Below are 19,888 nucleotides of genomic sequence, written 5' to 3'. Positions count from 1 at the left end.
TTAGGCCGGTCGGGAGGGTGGGTTCTGGGCACCACCAAAATTTCTACAACCCTGCCACCCATGCGAGAGGATAAGGGTCGGGGTAGTCAGGGGACAGGTAGGGTGCTAGGGGGAGCAGTTAGGGTTGGGGGTTCTCAGCAGGGGGCAGTCAGGGGACAAGAAGCAGGGGGGGTGGGTTCTGAGGGGGGCAGTCAGGGGGTGGGAAGTGGGAGGGAGTGGATGGGGGCGGGGCAGGGCTAGGGCAGGGCTTCCCCCCCCGTGTCCTCATTTTTGATTGTGGAAATAAGGTAACCCTAGTTTAACCCAAAAGCGTTGCCTTTGAACGGCTGCTGCTGGGGGTTTGCCCAGGAGCTGAGTAGAACCAGGAGCTCAGTTTGAAATGAGCCCTGGACCCTGGCCCGTGTAAAGCTGGCGAGGGAGAGAGTTTCCAACCCCCCTGAGCCCTCTGGGCCTGTGAGACTGTGATGAAGTGGGACTGTTCTTAATGTTTTCCTCAGTTTCCCCTATGCAGTTCTTAAGTATCAAGGTGGTGGGATAAGGGTGTATGGTTGCTGCAGAGCAAAGGGCCAGGATACATAAATGCCCGACACTCTGTCTCCTAGCAACTGATGGCCTGGGTCCCTCCTCTGCAAAGGTGCCAACTGAAGGTGTTGGAGACAAAGGGATCAGGTGACCTCCTGGCCTGGGAAAGAGAAAAAGCCCAGAGAAGGAGAGGGTGGACGGGGGTTGGAGTTTGGAGCTGGCTGGGGACTGGAAGGGAGGGCAGATGGGGGTCTGCCTCGCTGGGCCCCATAATGGACCCGGCCGAGGGGTCCCATTCACTGGCCCTACAAGCTCTGTTTTAGACCATGTTCCTGTCATCTAATAGACCTCTGTTTTACTGGCTGGCCGAGAGTCACGTCTGACTGCAAAGTGGGGGGTGCAGAACCCTCTGGCTTCCCCAGGACCCACCTGGGCAGACTCGCTGTGGGAAGCGCAGGGAGGGGCATATGCTGAATGCTCCCAGGAGAGACCCAGGAGGTGAAGCCATGTGAGCTTCTTGCCCTGAAGATGGTCTGCTCCGAGGGAGAGGAGGCTCCCCAAAGTCCTGACTGGCTTTGTGGGGAGGAGTTCCAGAGCATTGCCCGGAGACTCCGTGACAGAGACCCTCTGCAAAGAGCAGCCGGGTACGGGAGTTTGGTGGGGACAGGCTGAGGGTCGGGGGGGAAGGGATTAGAGGGGAGATGGGGTGAGATCAGGGAGGGAATGGGGACAGGAATTTGAGGGGAGACAGAAACGGGTAGGTGTTGGAGGGGAGATGGGACAGGCTGTTTGAGGGGAGATGGGAGAGGGCAGTGAGGGTTGGAGGGGAGACAGAGATGAGGGGGACGTGGGCCGGGATTGGTGCAGGGTGTGGGAGTTTGAGGGGAGACAGGACAGGGGCAGAGAGGACGGGGATTTGAGGGGAGATGGGATGTCTATATAAACAAGTGTGTAACCACTACCAGTGTCTCCCACAGCTCCAGGGCAGGGTCTCTGCGGGGGCAATAGAAGGTCCCTGGGTCTCTCCTGGCTGGTGACCCGTTGGGGGCCTGGGATGGAATTTCTCTTTCTCTGATTTTCTTTTGAACCTCGTTGATTTAATTCACATGCGGAGAAAAGCCCCTTAGAACCAGGCGTTATAGTGTAAAGCCGCCATTACCGCTCAGTTATGGCTCAAGGGACAGCAAACCCAGGCGTCCCCTATCGTGCCCGCTCCTCACACGGTGCCACGGCTCGTGTCGCAGTTGGGCAGCTTGGCTGGCTGAGGAGGAAGGCTGCAGAGTCAAACCCTCCAGCACCAGGAAATGCCACAGTTACGTTTTCCTTAACTCTGCCCGCTTTAATTGCATGAGCACGTATTAATTTTACCTACATGGGTCACCAGCCAGCTTTAAAATCAGAATGCAAAGTGTGTGTGTGTGGGGGGTGTGAGTTGGAGGGGGTCTCTTTGTGAATCTGTGTGGAAATGCAGGAGAACCTGAGGGTTACAAACACCTCGGGATTGGAGGTTGTTCATAATTGAAATATTCAGTAGACTGAACAAAAGGTTATTGCTGGTCTTTCAAAAGTTTACAACTGAACATGGACTTAGTAAAGCTTCGAAACTTTACTATGCCGAAGAAAAATGCTGCTTTTAACCATCGTAATTTAAATGTAACAAGCACAGAAACAGTTTCCTTCCCTTGTCAAATCTTTCTTTTTAAACTTCCTCTTTATTGTTTTCGTTGTTTATGTGTAACACCGAGCTGTTCTGTATTTACTTATTTTTTTCAGTTATCTTTGATGCTGTCTGTTTGCTCACTTCCAGTTCCAAATGAGGGGTGTGGTTGATTGGTCAGTTCATAACTCTGAGGTTCTACTGTAGTGGTCAGTGGAAGATTGAAGACAAGACCCTGTGGTCTCCTGGCTCCCAGCCCGATGCACCTTCCCCAATGCTGCAGAGTGCACTGAGAGTGACTGTCATGGAGTGTGGGGGAGTCAGGGCCCTGCACCCCCCACTTCCTGCGATTCACCAGGACTCTCAGCTAGCCAGCAAAATGGTAGGTTTTTTGGACGACAGGAACACAGTCCCAAACAGAGCCAGGTACAACCAGGACCCCTCAGTCAAGTCCTTCTGGGAGGGGGAGGGGGGCAGGGAGCTTAGACCCCAGTCATAAGAATATAAGAATGGCCGTACTGGGTCAGACCAAAGGTCCATCCAGCCCAGTGTCCTGTCTACCGACAGTGGCCAATGCCACGTACCCCAGAGGGAGTGAATCTAACAGGTAATAGTCAAGTGATCTCTCTCCTGCCATCCATCTCCACCCTCTGACAAACAGAGGCTGGGGACACCATTCCTTACCCAGCCTGGCTAATAGCCGTTAATAGACTTAACCTCCATGAATTTATTCAGTTCTCTTTTAAACCCTGTTATAGTCCTATCCTTCACCACCTCCTCAAATAAGGAGTTCCACAAATTGACTGTGGGCTGTGTGAAGAAGAACTTCCTTGTATTTGTTTTAAACCTGCTGCCCATTAATTTCATTTGGTGACCCCTAGTTCTTGTATTATGGGAACAAGTAAATCACTTTTCCTTATTTACTTTCTCCACATCACTCATGATTTTACAGACCTCTATCATATCCCCCCTTAGTCTCCTCTTTTCCAAGCTGAAAAGTCCTAGTCTCTTTAATATCTCCTCATATGGGACCCATTCCAAACCCCTAATCATTTTAGTTGCCCTTCTCTGAATCTTTTCTAATGCCAGTATATTTTTTTGAGATGAGGAGACCACATCTGTACACAGTATTCAAGATGTGGGCGTACCATGGATTTATATAAGGGCAATAATATATTCTCAGTCTTATTCGCTATCCCTTTTTAATGATTCCTAACATCCTGTTTGCTTTTTTGATCGCCACTGCACACTGCGTGGACGTCTTCAGAGAACTATCCATGATGTCTCCGAGATCTTTTTCCTGATTCGTTGTAGCTAAATTAGCCCCCATCATATTGTATGTATAGTTGGGGTTATTTTTTAATGTGCATTACTTTACATTTATCCACATTAAATTTCATTTGCCATTTTGTTGCCCAATCACTTAGTTTTGTGAGATATTTTTGAAGTTCTTCACAGTCTGCTTTGGTCTTAACTATCTTGAGCAGTTTAATATCATCTGCAGACTTTGCCGACTCACTGTTTACCCCTTTCTCCAGATCATTTATGAATAAGTTGAATAGGATTGGTCCTAGGACTGACCCTCGGGGAACACCACTAGTTACCCCTCTCCATTCGGAGAATTTACCATTTATTCCTATCCTTTGTTCACTGTCTTTTAACCAGTTCTCAATCCATGAAAGGACCTTCCCTTTTATCTCATGACAGCTTAAATTACATAAGAGGGACCTTGTCAAAGGCTTTCTGGAAATCTAAGTACACTATGTCCACTGGATCCCCCTTGTCCACATGTTTGTTGACCCCTTCAAAGAACTCTAATAGATTAGTAAGACACAATTTCCCTTTACAGAAACCATGATGACTTTTGCCCAACAATTTATGTTCTTCTAAGTGTCTGACAATTTTATTCTTTACTATTGTTTCAACTAATTTGCCCGGTACTGACATTAGAGTTACTGGTCTGTAATTGCTGGGATCAATTGTGGGAAATCCCTCCATTTCCTCAGCCAGCTCCAAACTGAAGCCCCCTCTATCTGTCTCAAACCCCCTACCAAGAGCGGCACCAGGGTTTTTGGCGCCCTAGGTGGGGGTCCTTCCGCACTCCCGGTCTTCGGGGCACTTCGGCGGCGGGTCCCAGAGCGAGTGAAGGACCCACCGCAGAATTGCCGCCGAAGACCCGGAGTGCGGAAGGACCCCTCGCTGCCGAATTGCCGCCCCCCCAAATCCTTGCGCCCTAGGCGACCGCCTAGGTCGCCTAAATGGAAGCGCCGGCCCTGCCCCCTCCCCCTGGTTCCTCCTCCAGCCTTTGTCCAGTTTCCCGGGCAGAAGGTGTCACCTGGCCCCAACCCCCCATCATGGGGTCTCATGTTACATGCTCAGGTATCTTCCCTCAAGGAAAGTATCCCATCCCCCACACAGTCCCAGTAAAACTCCCCTGCAACATTCCCAGGTCAATACTTCCCACTCCCTGCTGCATCACAGCGACCTCTCCCGAGTCCCCACAGAGACATAGACAAGCTGGGAGCTGCATGATGCTTGGCCAGGCTGAGGGGCCCAGGGTTTCCTGGGTGTTGCAGAGACCTCTGCTTCCTTTGGCTGTTCTAGATTTCGCCTGCAGATTAGAGCCAACATATGATGAATGCAGGAAGAGATGACACATCGTCCACTTCCTGTAGCTGGAGCCACCAGCTGAGTTCCTCATTTGGGGCTTGGTTGAGTTGCGCTTCGGGGTGTTGGTGGCAGCGCTGAGGGGCCCCTGGCTGCCCCCATCATGGCATCTGCTCTCACTTTCCTCTTCCTCAGTGAGTATCGAATAAAGCCAGGGTGTGTGCCCATGGGGGGATCTGAGACCAGGGCGTGTGCCCATGGGGGGGATCTGAGACCAGGGCCTGTGCCCATGGGGGGGATCTGAGACCAGGGTGTGAGCCCATGGGGGGATCTGAGGCCAGGGCATGTGCCCATGGGGGGGATCTGAGGACAGGGCGTGTGCCCATGGGGGGTGGGATCTGAGACCAGGGCGTGTGCCCATGGGGGGTGGGATCTGAGACCAGGGCGTGTGCCCATGGGGGGAAGTGGGGGTTGAGACTAGGGTGTAGGATCCAGTTGCTCTGGGATCTGGTCACTAACGAGCCGTCTCTCCTCCAGGCTGCTGGCTGGCCGGGCACAGTGGGGTGTGGGGAGGTGAGTATCAGTTTGTGGGGAGGACAATAACATCAAGGACGGGGGAGGGGATAAGTGGGATGGAGAAAAGAGGAACTGAGCCCTGAACCTTCCCCAAACCTCAACCCAAACTCCCCCCGTGAGCTCAGACCCGGCCCCGTTCTTCTGTGAACCTCCCCCGTCCCGGCCCCACTAGGGAATAACTAGGAGCTGAATCTGGCTCGTGGGGTCTGACGAAGCAGAGGGGAACCATCCTCTAGTTTAATGTCCTGCCCCCACCCCCACCGGACCCAGGCTGTGAGGATCGGGGGTGGGGGCGACACATGGATTTTTTTCAGCTCATACAAACGTTAACAGGGCCCATCCATGGGCTCTAGATCCCCTTGGGGAACCGAAACGTTCACGGTCAGTGCAGCCGCAGGCAGAACCCCCAGATCCTCCCCTGCCCCGAGATCAACCCCCCAACACCTCCCTCCCCTGCACTCACAGCCCCACCCCCCGATCCCTAGGCCTGGGGAAAGGTGGGTCTTGTGAGATTCCTGCCAGTCACAGACTCTATTTCCAACCCTGGGGTGGGGGGCAGAGCTGCAGGGGGGCACTGGTTAGGCTCCCTGGCTGGCCTCAGGCGCGGCCGGGGGGGGCAGGGGATCTCTCCTGCAGCCGGATCCTGAGCTATGTCTGGGTGAACCCCCTGCCCCCGAGCCCCATGGGCAGGCAGTGCCAACCCTGGTAGGGGACAGACTCCTAGAGAGGCTGAATGATGTATGGACTGAATTGGGGTGGGGGGAGGCAGGGGTCTGTGTCTCCCCGTTTAACTCCTGCTTCTTGTTGAAAGCAGGAGGTGAATTTCTCAAACCCACCATCTGGGTGAGCCCCAGCAGAGTTGTGGCGCTCGGGGAAAGCCTCACCATCCGCTGTGAGGGTTTGTACCCGGGCATGGAGTTCTTTCTGCATAAAGCTGGACAACCGAACCCACAGCTGCGGACGGTGCCTGATGGGACCGTGGCTGAATTTCCCATCGTCAATGTCAGCCGGGAAGATCGAGGGAGCTACGCCTGCGACTATCGCTCCATAGCAGATCAGAGTCGCACATCGAATCCCAGCGACTCCGTCGAGATCATTGTAGGAGGTGAGGGGCCCGGCTCAGGGTCCCGGCTCCCAGCCCCACACCCAGCCAGACACACAGCGGGTCTCTGCGCCGATGGGATGCTCACAGCCAGGCTCTGCCCTGGGCCCAGCAGAGAGGACGCCCAGCCAGGGAGCGGGGACAGAGTCACTTGGGGGTTCCCCAGCCAGGAGGGAAAAGCAGCCACTGGAGATTTGGGACAGAGGAAGGCCGGGGACTGTGGCTGGGGGCTGTGGCTGCTCTGGTCTAGCACAGGGCTGGGGTCACCCGGGCTGGCCAGCGCAGCTGGAGCTGCTCAGCATCGCACGGCTGGAACTGAAGTCGGTTGGCTGGCTGGGGCTGACCTGGGCTTGGGGCTGTGCCGGGGGTCCACTGGAGGTGGGGATGGGGGGCTGGCTCGGGGTTCTGGCCAGCCGGGGTTTCTCCGGCCAGGGGAGGGGGTGGTGAGAGGCACTCAGGGCTCCTGCATTGGGAAGTGGGGCTTTGTGCATCACGGTGGAGTTGCAGGGCTAGCCTCCCGGAAAGGGGGGTCCACACACCGCTCATGGGGGATGGAGTCACTGGGGGGAGCAGCAGCCACTGGAGATTGGGGGAGGGGGGATCCCTGTCTCTGGGGGAGCTGCGGAGCAGGGGACCTTTCCCAGGGGGATTCTCCCCATCTCGGGGGATGCACAGAGGGCTCGGGGCCCAGGGGCTGCTTAGCCGGCCACGGCCCCTCCGCACTCCCCTGGAAACCCAGTACTCAGTCGGGAGCTGTGCTGGGGAGGGGAAGGTGGCTGGGTCGTCGTGTCGGCTCCTCCCCCGCCTGGGGCCTGCGTCTCACGGCCTGTCTGCTTCCCACTGCAGAGCCCAGCTACCCCAAACCCAGCATCTCCCTGAGCCCCAGCGGGGGGGTCTCCCTGGGGGGAGCCGTGACCGTCTGGTGTCGGGGGCAGCACCGGGGCATGCGGTTCGTGCTGAATAAAGAGGGACGCCATTTCCCACCTGTGGATTCGGACGGGTTTGAGGCTGTGTTTCCCATCAGCAACGTGAGCCGGGAGGACGGCGGGAGCTACAGCTGCTCCTATCACAGCAGATCGGAGCCATTCGCCGTGTCGTACCCCAGCGACCCCGTGCAGCTGGTGGTGAGAGGTGAGGGGCCCGGCTCAGCGTCCCCGTTCCCAGCCCCAACCCCCAGCCAGACCCTCACAGGGGCTCGGTGCCAATGGGACACCCAGAGCCAGGGGCGGCTCTAGGCACCAGCAAAGCAAGCACATGCTTGGGGCAGCCCATTTGCAGGGGCGGCAGGGATCCAGCCTGGGAGCTGAGAACCAACAGGGGACCCTGGGATCTGTAGTTCCTTGGTTAGCTCCCTGCCTATAGAGCCAGCCCTGGAGCAGGGAAAGAACTACATTTCCCAGCATTCCCTTGGCCACTACCAACAGGAAAGTGGGGGAGGGAGTGAGGAAGCTGAGACCTCATGCTGCAGTGAATGGAGAGCTGCGTTGTGAGTAGGGATTCCATGTTTTAACGTTCAAAAAATAGGACACTCTATGGGGAGGGAGGGTAGCCCCACCCTGTCCCCATCCACTCCCTCCGACTGCCTCCCCAGAAACCCCAACCCATCCAACCCCCCTGCTCCCTGTCCCCTGATCACCTCCTCCTGGGACCCCACCCCCATCTAAGCCCCACTGGTCCATGTCCCTTGATTGCCCTCTCCCGGGACCGCACCTCCTATCTAAGCTTCCCTTTTCCTTGTCCCCAACTGCCCCCTCCTGAGACCCCCCCAACTTCCCCCCTAGGACCCCACCCCCTACCTGTCCCTTGACAAACCCCTGGGACTCCCATGCCTATCCAACTGCTGCCTGTCCCCTGACTGCCCCCCCAACCCCTGACCCATCTAACCCCCCTTCTCCCTGCTCCCTGACTGCCCCTTGAACCTCCGCCCCATCGAACCCCCCCTGCTCCCTGTCCCTTGATTCCCCCCCGGAACCACCCACCCCTTCTCCAACTCCCCAGCCCCCTTACCATGCCACTCAGACATGCTGCCGTCCTCCCCCACGAAGCCGCAGCCCCCCCACCCCAGCACCTGCCTTCCAGATTGAACACCTCAAAATTCAGGAGTGCTCAAGCTCAGCAAGAAATGCTTCCCAGTAGTTATTAGGGCTGGAATTGCTATTTTCAACAGCCATTGTCTTCTTTTTTATTATTATTATTATTATTATTATTTTTAAGTTTTAGTTTTATTTCTTTAAAAGGAAGACCGTGATAGTGCATTCCCATAGAAACAAAGAATGGAACAAAAGAATAATAAAGGCACCTCAACTTTTCCTCATTTATGGAGGACAGTCTTATAATATGTATCCAGATATCCTCCAATCACACAAGCTGAAAATTGTTCCACTTTACTGCAGTTCTGTAACCATATGGGAACCAATCCTGTCTGTGTTCTGTGCACATCCAAAATTCCTGCTGAATGACTCACCCTGGGAGCGAGTTACCAGTAACCCAGGGCTGCGGCGGAAGGAGGGTGCAGCTGGGGGTGGGGAGAGAGCCGAGAGCTGGGGCGGCAGGGGGTGCGGGTGGGGGTGTGAGAGCCCAGGGCTGGGGTGGCAGAGGGGTGCGGGTTGGGGGGAAGAGCCCAGGGCTGGGGCAGCAGGAGGTGCGGGTGATGGGGGAGAGCCCAGGGTTGTGGTGGCAGGAGGGTGCGGCGAGGAGCCCAGGGCTGGGACAGGGGGGCAGCCAAAATTTTTTTTGCTTGGGGCGGCAAAAAAACCTAGAGCCGGCCTTGCCCAGAGCCAGGCTCTGCCCTGAGCCCGCAGAGGGGACGCCTGACTGGGGAGTGGGGATGGAGTCATTGGGGGGTTCCCCAGCCAGGGGGGAGAAGCAGCCACTGGAGATTTGGGGCAGAGGAAGGCCGGGGGCTGGGACTGGGGGCTGTGGCTGCTCTGGTCTAGCACAGGGCTGGGGTCACCCGGGCTGGCCAGCGCAGCTGGAGCTGCTCAGCATCGCACGGCTGGAACTGAAGTCGGTTGGCTGGCTGGGGCTGACCTGGGCTTGGGGCTGTGCCGGGGGTCCTCTGGAGGTGGGGATGGGGGGCTGGCTCGGGGTTCTGGCCAGCCGGGGTTTCTCCGGCCAGGGGAGGGGGTGGTGAGAGGCACTCAGGGCTCCTGCATTGGGAAGTGGGGCTTTGTGCATCACGGTGGAGTTGCAGGGCTAGCCTCCCGGAAAGGGGGGTCCACACACCGCTCATGGGGGATGGAGTCACTGGGGGGAGCAGCAGCCACTGGAGATTGGGGGAGGGGGGATCCCTGTCTCTGGGGGAGCTGCGGAGCAGGGGACCTTTCCCAGGGGGATTCTCCCCATCTCGGGGGATGCACAGAGGGCTCGGGGCCCAGGGGCTGCTTAGCCGGCCACGGCCCCTCCGCACTCCCCTGGAAACCCAGTACTCAGTCGGGAGCTGTGCTGGGGAGGGGAAGGTGGCTGGGTCGTCGTGTCGGCTCCTCCCCCGCCTGGGGCCTGCGTCTCACGGCCTGTCTGCTTCCCACTGCAGAGCCCAGCTACCCCAAACCCAGCATCTCCCTGAGCCCCAGCGGGGGGGTCTCCCTGGGGGGAGCCGTGACCGTCTGGTGTCGGGGGCAGCACCGGGGCATGCGGTTCGTGCTGAATAAAGAGGGACGCCATTTCCCACCTGTGGATTCGGACGGGTTTGAGGCTGTGTTTCCCATCAGCAACGTGAGCCGGGAGGACGGCGGGAGCTACAGCTGCTCCTATCACAGCAGATCGGAGCCATTCGCCGTGTCGTACCCCAGCGACCCCGTGGAGCTGGTGGTGAGAGGTGAGGGGCCCGGCTCAGCGTCCCCGTTCCCAGCCCCAACCCCCAGCCAGACCCTCACAGGGGCTCGGTGCCAATGGGACACCCAGAGCCAGGGGCGGCTCTAGGCACCAGCAAAGCAAGCACATGCTTGGGGCAGCCCATTTGCAGGGGCGGCAGGGATCCAGCCTGGGAGCTGAGAACCAACAGGGGACCCTGGGATCTGTAGTTCCTTGGTTAGCTCCCTGCCTATAGAGCCAGCCCTGGAGCAGGGAAAGAACTACATTTCCCAGCATTCCCTTGGCCACTACCAACAGGAAAGTGGGGGAGGGAGTGAGGAAGCTGAGACCTCATGCTGCAGTGAATGGAGAGCTGCGTTGTGAGTAGGGATTCCATGTTTTAACGTTCAAAAAATAGGACACTCTATGGGGAGGGAGGGTAGCCCCACCCTGTCCCCATCCACTCCCTCCGACTGCCTCCCCAGAAACCCCAACCCATCCAACCCCCCTGCTCCCTGTCCCCTGATCACCTCCTCCTGGGACCCCACCCCCATCTAAGCCCCACTGGTCCATGTCCCTTGATTGCCCTCTCCCGGGACCGCACCTCCTATCTAAGCTTCCCTTTTCCTTGTCCCCAACTGCCCCCTCCTGAGACCCCCCCAACTTCCCCCCTAGGACCCCACCCCCTACCTGTCCCTTGACAAACCCCTGGGACTCCCATGCCTATCCAACTGCTGCCTGTCCCCTGACTGCCCCCCCAACCCCTGACCCATCTAACCCCCCTTCTCCCTGCTCCCTGACTGCCCCTTGAACCTCCGCCCCATCGAACCCCCCCTGCTCCCTGTCCCTTGATTCCCCCCCGGAACCACCCACCCCTTCTCCAACTCCCCAGCCCCCTTACCATGCCACTCAGACATGCTGCCGTCCTCCCCCACGAAGCCGCAGCCCCCCCACCCCAGCACCTGCCTTCCAGATTGAACACCTCAAAATACAGGAGTGCTCAAGCTCAGCAAGAAATGCTTCCCAGTGGTTATTAGGGCTGGAATTGCTATTTTCAACAGCCATTGTCTTCTTTTTTATTATTATTATTATTATTATTATTTTTAAGTTTTAGTTTTATTTCTTTAAAAGGAAGACCGTGATAGTGCATTCCCATAGAAACAAAGAATGGAACAAAAGAATAATAAAGGCACCTAAACTTTTCCTCATTTATGGAGGACAGTCTTATAATATGTATCCAGATATCCTCCAATCACACAAGCTGAAAATTGTTCCACTTTACTGCAGTTCTGTAACCATATGGGAACCAATCCTGTCTGTGTTCTGTGCACATCCAAAATTCCTGCTGAATGACTCACCCTGGGAGCGAGTTACCAGTAACCCAGGGCTGCGGCGGAAGGAGGGTGCAGCTGGGGGTGGGGAGAGAGCCGAGAGCTGGGGCGGCAGGGGGTGCGGGTGGGGGTGTGAGAGCCCAGGGCTGGGGTGGCAGAGGGGTGCGGGTTGGGGGGAAGAGCCCAGGGCTGGGGCAGCAGGAGGTGCGGGTGATGGGGGAGAGCCCAGGGTTGTGGTGGCAGGAGGGTGCGGCGAGGAGCCCAGGGCTGGGACAGGGGGGCAGCCAAAATTTTTTTTGCTTGGGGCGGCAAAAAAACCTAGAGCCGGCCTTGCCCAGAGCCAGGCTCTGCCCTGAGCCCGCAGAGGGGACGCCTGACTGGGGAGTGGGGATGGAGTCATTGGGGGGTTCCCCAGCCAGGGGGGAGAAGCAGCCACTGGAGATTTGGGGCAGAGGAAGGCCGGGGGCTGGGACTGGGGGCTGTGGCTGCTCTGGTCTAGCACAGGGCTGGGGTCACCCGGGCTGGCCAGCGCAGCTGGAGCTGCTCAGCATCGCACGGCTGGAACTGAAGTCGGTTGGCTGGCTGGGGCTGACCTGGGCTTGGGGCTGTGCCGGGGGTCCTCTGGAGGTGGGGATGGGGGGCTGGCTCGGGGTTCTGGCCAGCCGGGGTTTCTCCGGCCAGGGGAGGGGGTGGTGAGAGGCACTCAGGGCTCCTGCATTGGGAAGTGGGGCTTTGTGCATCACGGTGGAGTTGCAGGGCTAGCCTCCCGGAAAGGGGGGTCCACACACCGCTCATGGGGGATGGAGTCACTGGGGGGAGCAGCAGCCACTGGAGATTGGGGGAGGGGGGATCCCTGTCTCTGGGGGAGCTGCGGAGCAGGGGACCTTTCCCAGGGGGATTCTCCCCATCTCGGGGGATGCACAGAGGGCTCGGGGCCCAGGGGCTGCTTAGCCGGCCACGGCCCCTCCGCACTCCCCTGGAAACCCAGTACTCAGTCGGAAGCTGTGCTGGGGAGGGGAAGGTGGCTGGGTCGTCGTGTCGGCTCCTCCCCCGCCTGGGGCCTGCGTCTCACGGCCTGTCTGCTTCCCACTGCAGAGCCCAGCTACCCCAAACCCAGCATCTCCCTGAGCCCCAGCGGGGGGGTCTCCCTGGGGGGAGCCGTGACCGTCTGGTGTCGGGGGCAGCACCGGGGCATGCGGTTCGTGCTGAATAAAGAGGGACGCCATTTCCCACCTGTGGATTCGGACGGGTTTGAGGCTGTGTTTCCCATCAGCAACGTGAGCCGGGAGGACGGCGGGAGCTACAGCTGCTCCTATCACAGCAGATCGGAGCCGTTCACCGTGTCGTACCCCAGCGACCCCGTGGAGCTGGTGGTGAGAGGTGAGGGGCCCGGCTCAGCGTCCCCGTTCCCAGCCCCAACCCCCAGCCAGACCCTCACAGGGGCTCGGTGCCAATGGGACACCCAGAGCCAGGGGCGGCTCTAGGCACCAGCAAAGCAAGCACATGCTTGGGGCAGCCCATTTGCAGGGGCGGCAGGGATCCAGCCTGGGAGCTGAGAACCAACAGGGGACCCTGGGATCTGTAGTTCCTTGGTTAGCTCCCTGCCTATAGAGCCAGCCCTGGAGCAGGGAAAGAACTACATTTCCCAGCATTCCCTTGGCCACTACCAACAGGAAAGTGGGGGAGGGAGTGAGGAAGCTGAGACCTCATGCTGCAGTGAATGGAGAGCTGCGTTGTGAGTAGGGATTCCATGTTTTAACGTTCAAAAAATAGGACACTCTATGGGGAGGGAGGGTAGCCCCTCCCTGTCCCCATCCACTCCCTCCGACTGCCTCCTCAGAAACCCCAACCCATCCAACCCCCCTGCTCTCTGTCCCTTGATCACCTCCTCCCGGGACCCCTGCCCCAACTGCCCCCCAGGACCCCACCCCCATCTAAGCCCCACTGGTCCATGTCCCTTGATTGCCCTCTCCCGGGACCGCACCTCCTATCTAAGCTTCCCTTTTCCTTGTCCCCAACTGCTCCCTCCTGAGACCCCCACAACTTCCCCCCTAGGACCCCACCCCCTACCTGTCCCCTGACAAACCCCTGCCTATCCAACTGCTGCCTGTCCCCTGACTGCCCCCCGTCCCCTGACTGCCCCCCCAACCCCTGACCCATCTAACCCCCCTTCTCCCTGCTCCCTGACTGCCCCCCTGAACCTCCGCCCCATCGAACCCCCCCTGCTCCCTGTCCCTTGATTTCCCCCCCCGGAACCACCCACCCCTCTCCAACTCCCCAGCCCCCTTACCATGCCACTCAGACATGCTGCCGTCCTCCCCCACGAAGCCGCAGCCCCCCCACCCCAGCACCTGCCTTCCAGATTTGAACACCTCAAAATTCAAGAGTGCTCAAGCTCAGCAAGAAATGCTTCCCAGTGGTTATTAGGGCTGGAATTGCTATTTTCAACAGCCATTGTCTTCTTTTTTATTATTATTATTTTTAAGTTTTAGTTTTATTTCTTTAAAAGGAAGACCGTGATAGTGCATTCCCATAGAAACAAAGAATGGAACAAAAGAATAATAAAGGCACCTCAACTTTTCCTCATTTATGGAGGACAGTCTTATAATATGCATCCAGATATCTTCCAATCACAAAAGCTGAAAATTGTTCCACTTTACTGCAATTCTGTAAACATATGGGAACCAATCCTGTCTGTGTTCTGTGCACATCCAAAATTCCTGCTGAATGACCCGCCCTGGGAGTGAGTTACCAGTGACCCAGGGCTGCGGCGGAAGGAGGGTGCAGCTGGGGGTGGGGAGAGAGCCGAGAGCTGGGGCGGCAGGGGGTGCGGGTGGGGGTGTGAGAGCCCAGAGCTGGGGCAGCAGGAGGTGCGGGTGATGGGGGAGAGCCCAGGGTTGTGGTGGCAGGAGGGTGTGGCGAGGAGCCCAGGGCTGGGACAGGGGGGCAGCCAAAATTTTTTTTGCTTGGGGCGGCAAAAAACCTAGAGCCGGCCTTGCCCAGAGCCAGGCTCTGCCCTGAGCCCTGAGCCCGCAGAGGGGACGCCTGACTGGGGAGTGGGGATGGAGTCACTGGGGTGTTCCCCAGCCAGGGGGGAGCAGCAGCCCTGGAGGTGACTTTAACGCTGTCCCCAGTTTGTATGAAGCATGAGTCACTATTTAATCCCGTGATCCCATCCCATCTGTTCTCCAGCGCCCGCCCTAAGCAGTGCCCCGGCATGGGCTGAATGAGGCAGGGCCTGCAGGAGAAGCGGTGGCTTGGTGGACACAGTGCTGGGCTGGGACCCACGAGATCTGGCCCAGGTCCTGACGCGGACACACACTCTGTGTGATGGGAGCACGTCGCGGTTTTCTAAAGTGTCCTTCATTGTGGGGGGGCCTCAATCTTCAGGGTTCTCAGGCCGAGCGCCCACAAACCGAGATGCCCACAGTTCGTGGAGACCTCTGTAAACGCTGGCCTCAATCGCGCTGGATCCCTTGTGTTGCGGATGCATGTAGGGCCCCCGCCATGATCAGGGCCCTGCTGTGCCAGGCGCTGCATAAACACGGAGTGAAGGACAGTCCCTTCCCCTGGGAGCTCACTGAGGAAAGTGACTATGTCTGTGCCTCAGTTTCCCGCTATGTAGAATGGGAGGCTGACTCCCTTCTTGTGTACGGATGTGGTGCTGGGCGGTGCTAGGCACCAGAGACCAGCTCGTGAGTCGCTCTGTGCTAGGTGGGCTGGATGCAGTGAATGAGGCAGGGGCCACACATGGGCATATGAAGATCCCAAGAACTAGGGAGCCACGGCTCCATGTCTGTGGGGCTGGGAGCCAGGTTCGCAGGGCCGGGATTGTGGGTGGGGGGAACTCTGGGATCTGGGAGAGAATCTCTGTCCGGGGGCCCTAGGATCTGCCCAGGGTGGTGGCCGGCCAGCGAGGCCGGGGCTGGGGGGGTGCCCGGGTCTGGCTCTAACAGCCTGTCTCCTGTGCGCAGATCCCAGCTTACCCAGACCCTCCATCTCTCTGAGCCCCACTGGAGTCACCGTCCCAGGGGCAAACGTCACCATCCAGTGTCAGGGGCAGCGCCGGGACGTGACGTTCTTCCTGCACAAGGCTGGAGACCGGAACCCGCAGCGACACATGGACCCTGCTGGGGACGGGGTCGAGTTCCTCATCACCACCATGGGCTGGCAGCAGGGAGGGAACTACAGCTGCAGCTACCGGCTCCAATCAGAGCCCTTCATCTCCTCAGAGCCCAGCGACCCCGTGCAGCTGGTGGTAGCAGGTGAGGGGCCCTGCTCGGTGTAACCGTTCCCTAGGGTTACCATATTTCCACAAACAAAAAAGAGGACACTGGGGGGGGGGAAGCCCCGCCCTAGCTTCGCCCCATCCACTCCCTCCCACTTCCCACCCCCTGACTGCTCCCCTCAGAACCCCAACCCCCCCTGCTTCTTGTCCCCTGACTGTCCCCTGCTGAGAACCCCCTACCCTAACTGCCCCCCCCCCCAGGACCCTACCTGTCCCCTGACTGCCCTGACCCTTATCCACTCGCATGGGTGGCAGGGTTGTAGAAATTTTGGTGGTGCCCAGAACCCCCCACCCCACCTGCCTAAGGCTCTGGGAGGGGGGTTGGGTGGGGGGAGGAGGTCTGGGGTGCAGGTCCTGGGCTGGGGATTAGGGTGCAGGAGGGGTGCAGGTTCTGGGATAGAGTTTGGGTGCTGGGTGCAGGCTCCGGGCTGGGGCAGGGGGTGGGTGTGCAGGAGGGGGTGAGGGGTGCAGGCTCTGGGATGGAGTTTGGGGGTGAGAGGCGGTGCAAAGGGAGGGGGTGCAGGCTTTAGGAGGAAGTTTGAGGGCAGGAGGGGGTGTGTGGGAAGAGGGAGGGGGATTGGGAGGGAGTTTGGGGATAGGAGGGGATGCAGGGGTGAGGGCTGTGGGTCTGGGGATGAGGGGTTCATGATGCAGGAGGGGGCTCAGGGATGGAGCAGAGGATTAGGGTGTGTGGGGATGAGGGCTGGGGCTGGGGGATTTGGGGTGTTGGAGAGGCTCAGGGCTAGGGTGGAAGGGCAGGGTAAGGGCAGCCTGTCTTCCCATTAGTGGAAGGGGGCACTAGGACCCGGGGGCAGCAGACAGCAGTTGTCTGCGTGTACTGCCAGAGCCAGCACAGCAGACAAGGGAGAGACAGACAGGGAGGGGGGGGACCCACCGAGGGGGGGATGCACGGAGGGGGGGTCGCAGGTGGAGGCTGGGGACCCATCCAACACTCCCCCACTCCCTGACTGCCCCCCCCCACTCCTCTTACCATTCTGGCTCCACGTGGGTCGGTTTGTGTGTTACAGAGGACTACAGAGAGAGGGAGGGGGGAGCAGGGGAGGGCTCTGGATGCTGGAGGCCAATGGGAGTGGGTCAATCGGCCTAGCCGCCCAATCAGCAGCCACACTCTGCATGGAAGGGAGGGAGGGAGGCGAGGGAGAAAAAACCCCCGGACATTTTAACCTTGTTACCAATTCCTCCCGGACGGCTATTTAGAGACGCAAAAGCCGGACATGTCCGGGGAAATACGGACGGATGGTAACCCTAGCCGTTCCCAGCCCCACCCCCAGCCAGACCCTCACGGGGGCTCAGTGCCAATGGGACACCCAGAGCCAGGCTCTGCCCTGAGCCCTGACCCCGCAGAGGGGACGCCCAGCTGGGGAATGGGAACGGAGTCACTGGGGGGTTCCCCAGCAAGGGGGGAGCAGCAGCCCTGGAGGTGACTTGAATGCTGTCCCCAGTTTGTATGAACCGTGAATCCCATCCCCTCTGTTCTCCAGCGCCCGCCCCAGGCAGTGCCCCGGCCAGGGCTGAATGAGGCAGGGGTTGCAGGAGAAGCGGTGGCTTGGTGGACACGGTGCTGGGCTGGGACCCAGGAGATCTGGCCCAGTTTCTGGCGCAGCAACAGACTCTGTGTGATGGGAGCACACCGCGGTTTTCAAAAGTGTCCTTCGTAGTGGAGGGGTCTCAATCTTCAGGGTTCTCAGGCCGAGCGCCCGCAACCCGAGATGCCCACAGTTAGCGGAGACCTCTGCAAACGCTGGCCTCAATAGCGCTGGATCCCTTGTGTTGCGGGTGCATGTAGGGCCCCCGCCATAATCAGGGCCCTGTTGTGCCAGGCGCTGCATAAACACAGAGTGAAGACACAGTCCCGGCCCCTGGGAACCCACTGAGGGAACTGAATATGTCTGTGCCTCAGTTTCCCACTATGTAGAATGGGAGGCTGACTCCCTTCTTGTGTGCGGCTCCCGGCCTGGTGCTGGGCGGTGCCGGGCACCAGAGACCAGCCCGTGAGTCGCTCTGTGCTCGGGGGGCTGGATGCAGTGAATGAGGCAGGGGCCAAACATGGGCATATGAGGATCCCAAAAACTAGGGATGTTCCTCCTCTAAAATATTGACAACTGCGCCCAGACCTACTCCGCAGTGACTCCAGGTGTGAATGGCACCTGGCTGGGGCAGGGACCGTCTCTTGGCCTTCCTCTGTTACAGGAAAACCAAGGAAGTGAGCGCCCCACTCAGCGAGGGACGGGTTAAGGCCGCTGCTAAGCCAGGCTGCAAAGGGGTCATAGCTTGGATGGGAGACAGGGAAGGAAACCCAGGGGCTGTGGCAGGGGCCCAGCTCAGGGCACACTCCCTGGCAGTGAGAGCTGGCCCAAAACCCTGGGCAGCACTAGGGGGTGCTGGGCTGTAGTGGGTGGGGCAGGGGGCTCGGTAGGAGCCACTGTGCTGCTGGGGTGGGAAGCTGTCTCTAGGGTATCCAGGCTCAGCAGCTGGAGGGGGCGGGACTCCCCCTGGCAGAGCGTGGGGAGCAGGGATTCTGTCCTGGCCCCCGTGTCCCGTCCCAGCTGCCCTGTAGGGCAGAGGGGCAGGGCTGATACATGGGGATCAGGGTCAACTCATGGACTAATGTGCTTCATGTCTTTGCAGGGTAAGGTCCAGCCCCGAGACAGAGCAGATGAGACCCCAGCTCTGCTTCCCATCCCGATCTACCTGCCCCAGGACACAGGACTCCTGGGTTCTCTCCCCCGCTCGAGATGGGAAGTGGTGTCCAGTGGTTACACCAGGGGGGCGAGGAGGTTTTAATGTTGTACTTTTTAGTTATTTTCCTAATGATAGGTTGATTCTCATTAGTTGATAACCATTAAAAATGTTGATTTGCAACTAAATATAGTCTTTACACGAAATCTGGTGCTTTTTCTTTTGCTAACCATGATGGCGAACTGTATCTATGCCCATTGATTGAAGCAGTTATATGGAGTCATTTACATTTCTTCAGTCTAATTTTTACATTTTGATTATGTTGGAAAATGGCAAATGATACATTTATTTCCTAGATTATGATGATTTTTTTACTTCTGATTTGTCTAAGCTCTGTTTGGATGGAAATTCAAATGCACTCAAAAATGCACAGAAACAGCATTTTCAATATGTTTATTAATTAAATAAAACTACCTTAAATGTGCTAAATGCATAATAAAAAAAAAGTGGATCGAAACTTATTTTTCATTTGAACCTAACTGATGTAAGGAGGTATCTGCAGTTAGTGACATCAACTGATTGTTTCTGGTCATCGTATCATTGAAGTGATGCAGGGAGCTACAGCTGCCGATATAGCACCAAATTAGACTTGCCCATCGTATCTCTCAGATATTAGAACTAATAGATCTGATCCCCCCACATATAGTATTTATTCATAGATTGGAAGTGGAAAAGAAGCTTTCCTGCTTTCTCAACTCCCCGTCAGTATCGGAAATTTGAATGAACGTGTCATTGAACTGAACAAGCTGAATACACTGAACTGAAGAAAAGATTCTTTCTGTGCCTGCAGAAGAGGCGACTGCTGTCAAAAGCTGGTTTTACCCTTTCAACAAACTCTGGTTCCAGGTGCTCAGACAACGACTTCCACGAATTCAGTGGTTTGACGTCCATTAAAACTGGGCAGCAAACACAGACTAAACTACAGCAAGTTTAGTCATTAACATGGGTTGTCATAATTTCAAATTTAATCCCCAATAGTTTTGTTTTTAAACAAACAAACATGTTTTTTATTTAAATGAAAATAATCCAATTGACATTTTTCTTAAATCCCTTTTGTGGTTTTTTTGTTTTTTAAAAAAATCCTTTTGATTCACCCTGCTTTTAAAAGAACTTCCACATTCAAGTTAATCATAAACTGCTCATATTCGGTTAGAGGAGAGAAGGCAGCAAAATTCATCATATCAATAATTCATTGGTAATTATTTACTCGTTCTTAAAAGAGACTAATTAGAGGGTCGGACACTTGATTGTTT

General features: G+C 57.4%; 1 protein-coding gene across 1 annotated transcript; it reads left to right on the top strand.

Moving 5' to 3' along the window:
- Positions 1 to 4,863: 4,863 nt before the first annotated feature.
- Positions 4,864 to 19,630, top strand: LOC135976388 (immunoglobulin superfamily member 1-like). The gene is made up of 7 exons (XM_065571731.1): positions 4,864 to 4,980; positions 5,324 to 5,359; positions 6,177 to 6,467; positions 7,311 to 7,595; positions 9,997 to 13,322; positions 15,562 to 15,852; positions 18,525 to 19,630. The coding sequence occupies exons 1-5, from the start codon at positions 4,950 to 4,952 to the stop codon at positions 10,383 to 10,385; spliced, it is 1,032 nt and encodes a 343-aa protein (XP_065427803.1). The 5' UTR covers positions 4,864 to 4,949; the 3' UTR covers positions 10,386 to 13,322; positions 15,562 to 15,852; positions 18,525 to 19,630.
- The last annotated feature ends 258 nt before the right edge of the window (positions 19,631 to 19,888 follow it).

Source organism: Chrysemys picta, chromosome 17 (genome assembly GCF_011386835.1).
Source record: "Chrysemys picta bellii isolate R12L10 chromosome 17, ASM1138683v2, whole genome shotgun sequence".
NCBI lineage: Eukaryota > Metazoa > Chordata > Testudines > Emydidae > Chrysemys > Chrysemys picta.
Note: the sequence above shows the minus strand (reverse complement) of the source record. Positions and strands in the feature narration are given on the sequence as shown.

Coding starts and splice junctions, on each gene's coding strand:
- LOC135976388 (XM_065571731.1), top strand. CDS start 4,950: ATGGCATCTGCTCTCACTTTCCTCTTCCTCA. Junction 4,981..5,323: donor TCTCACTTTCCTCTTCCTCA/GTGAGTATCGAA, acceptor TCTCTCCTCCAG/GCTGCTGGCTGGCCGGGCAC. Junction 6,468..7,310: donor CGTCGAGATCATTGTAGGAG/GTGAGGGGCCCG, acceptor TTCCCACTGCAG/AGCCCAGCTACCCCAAACCC.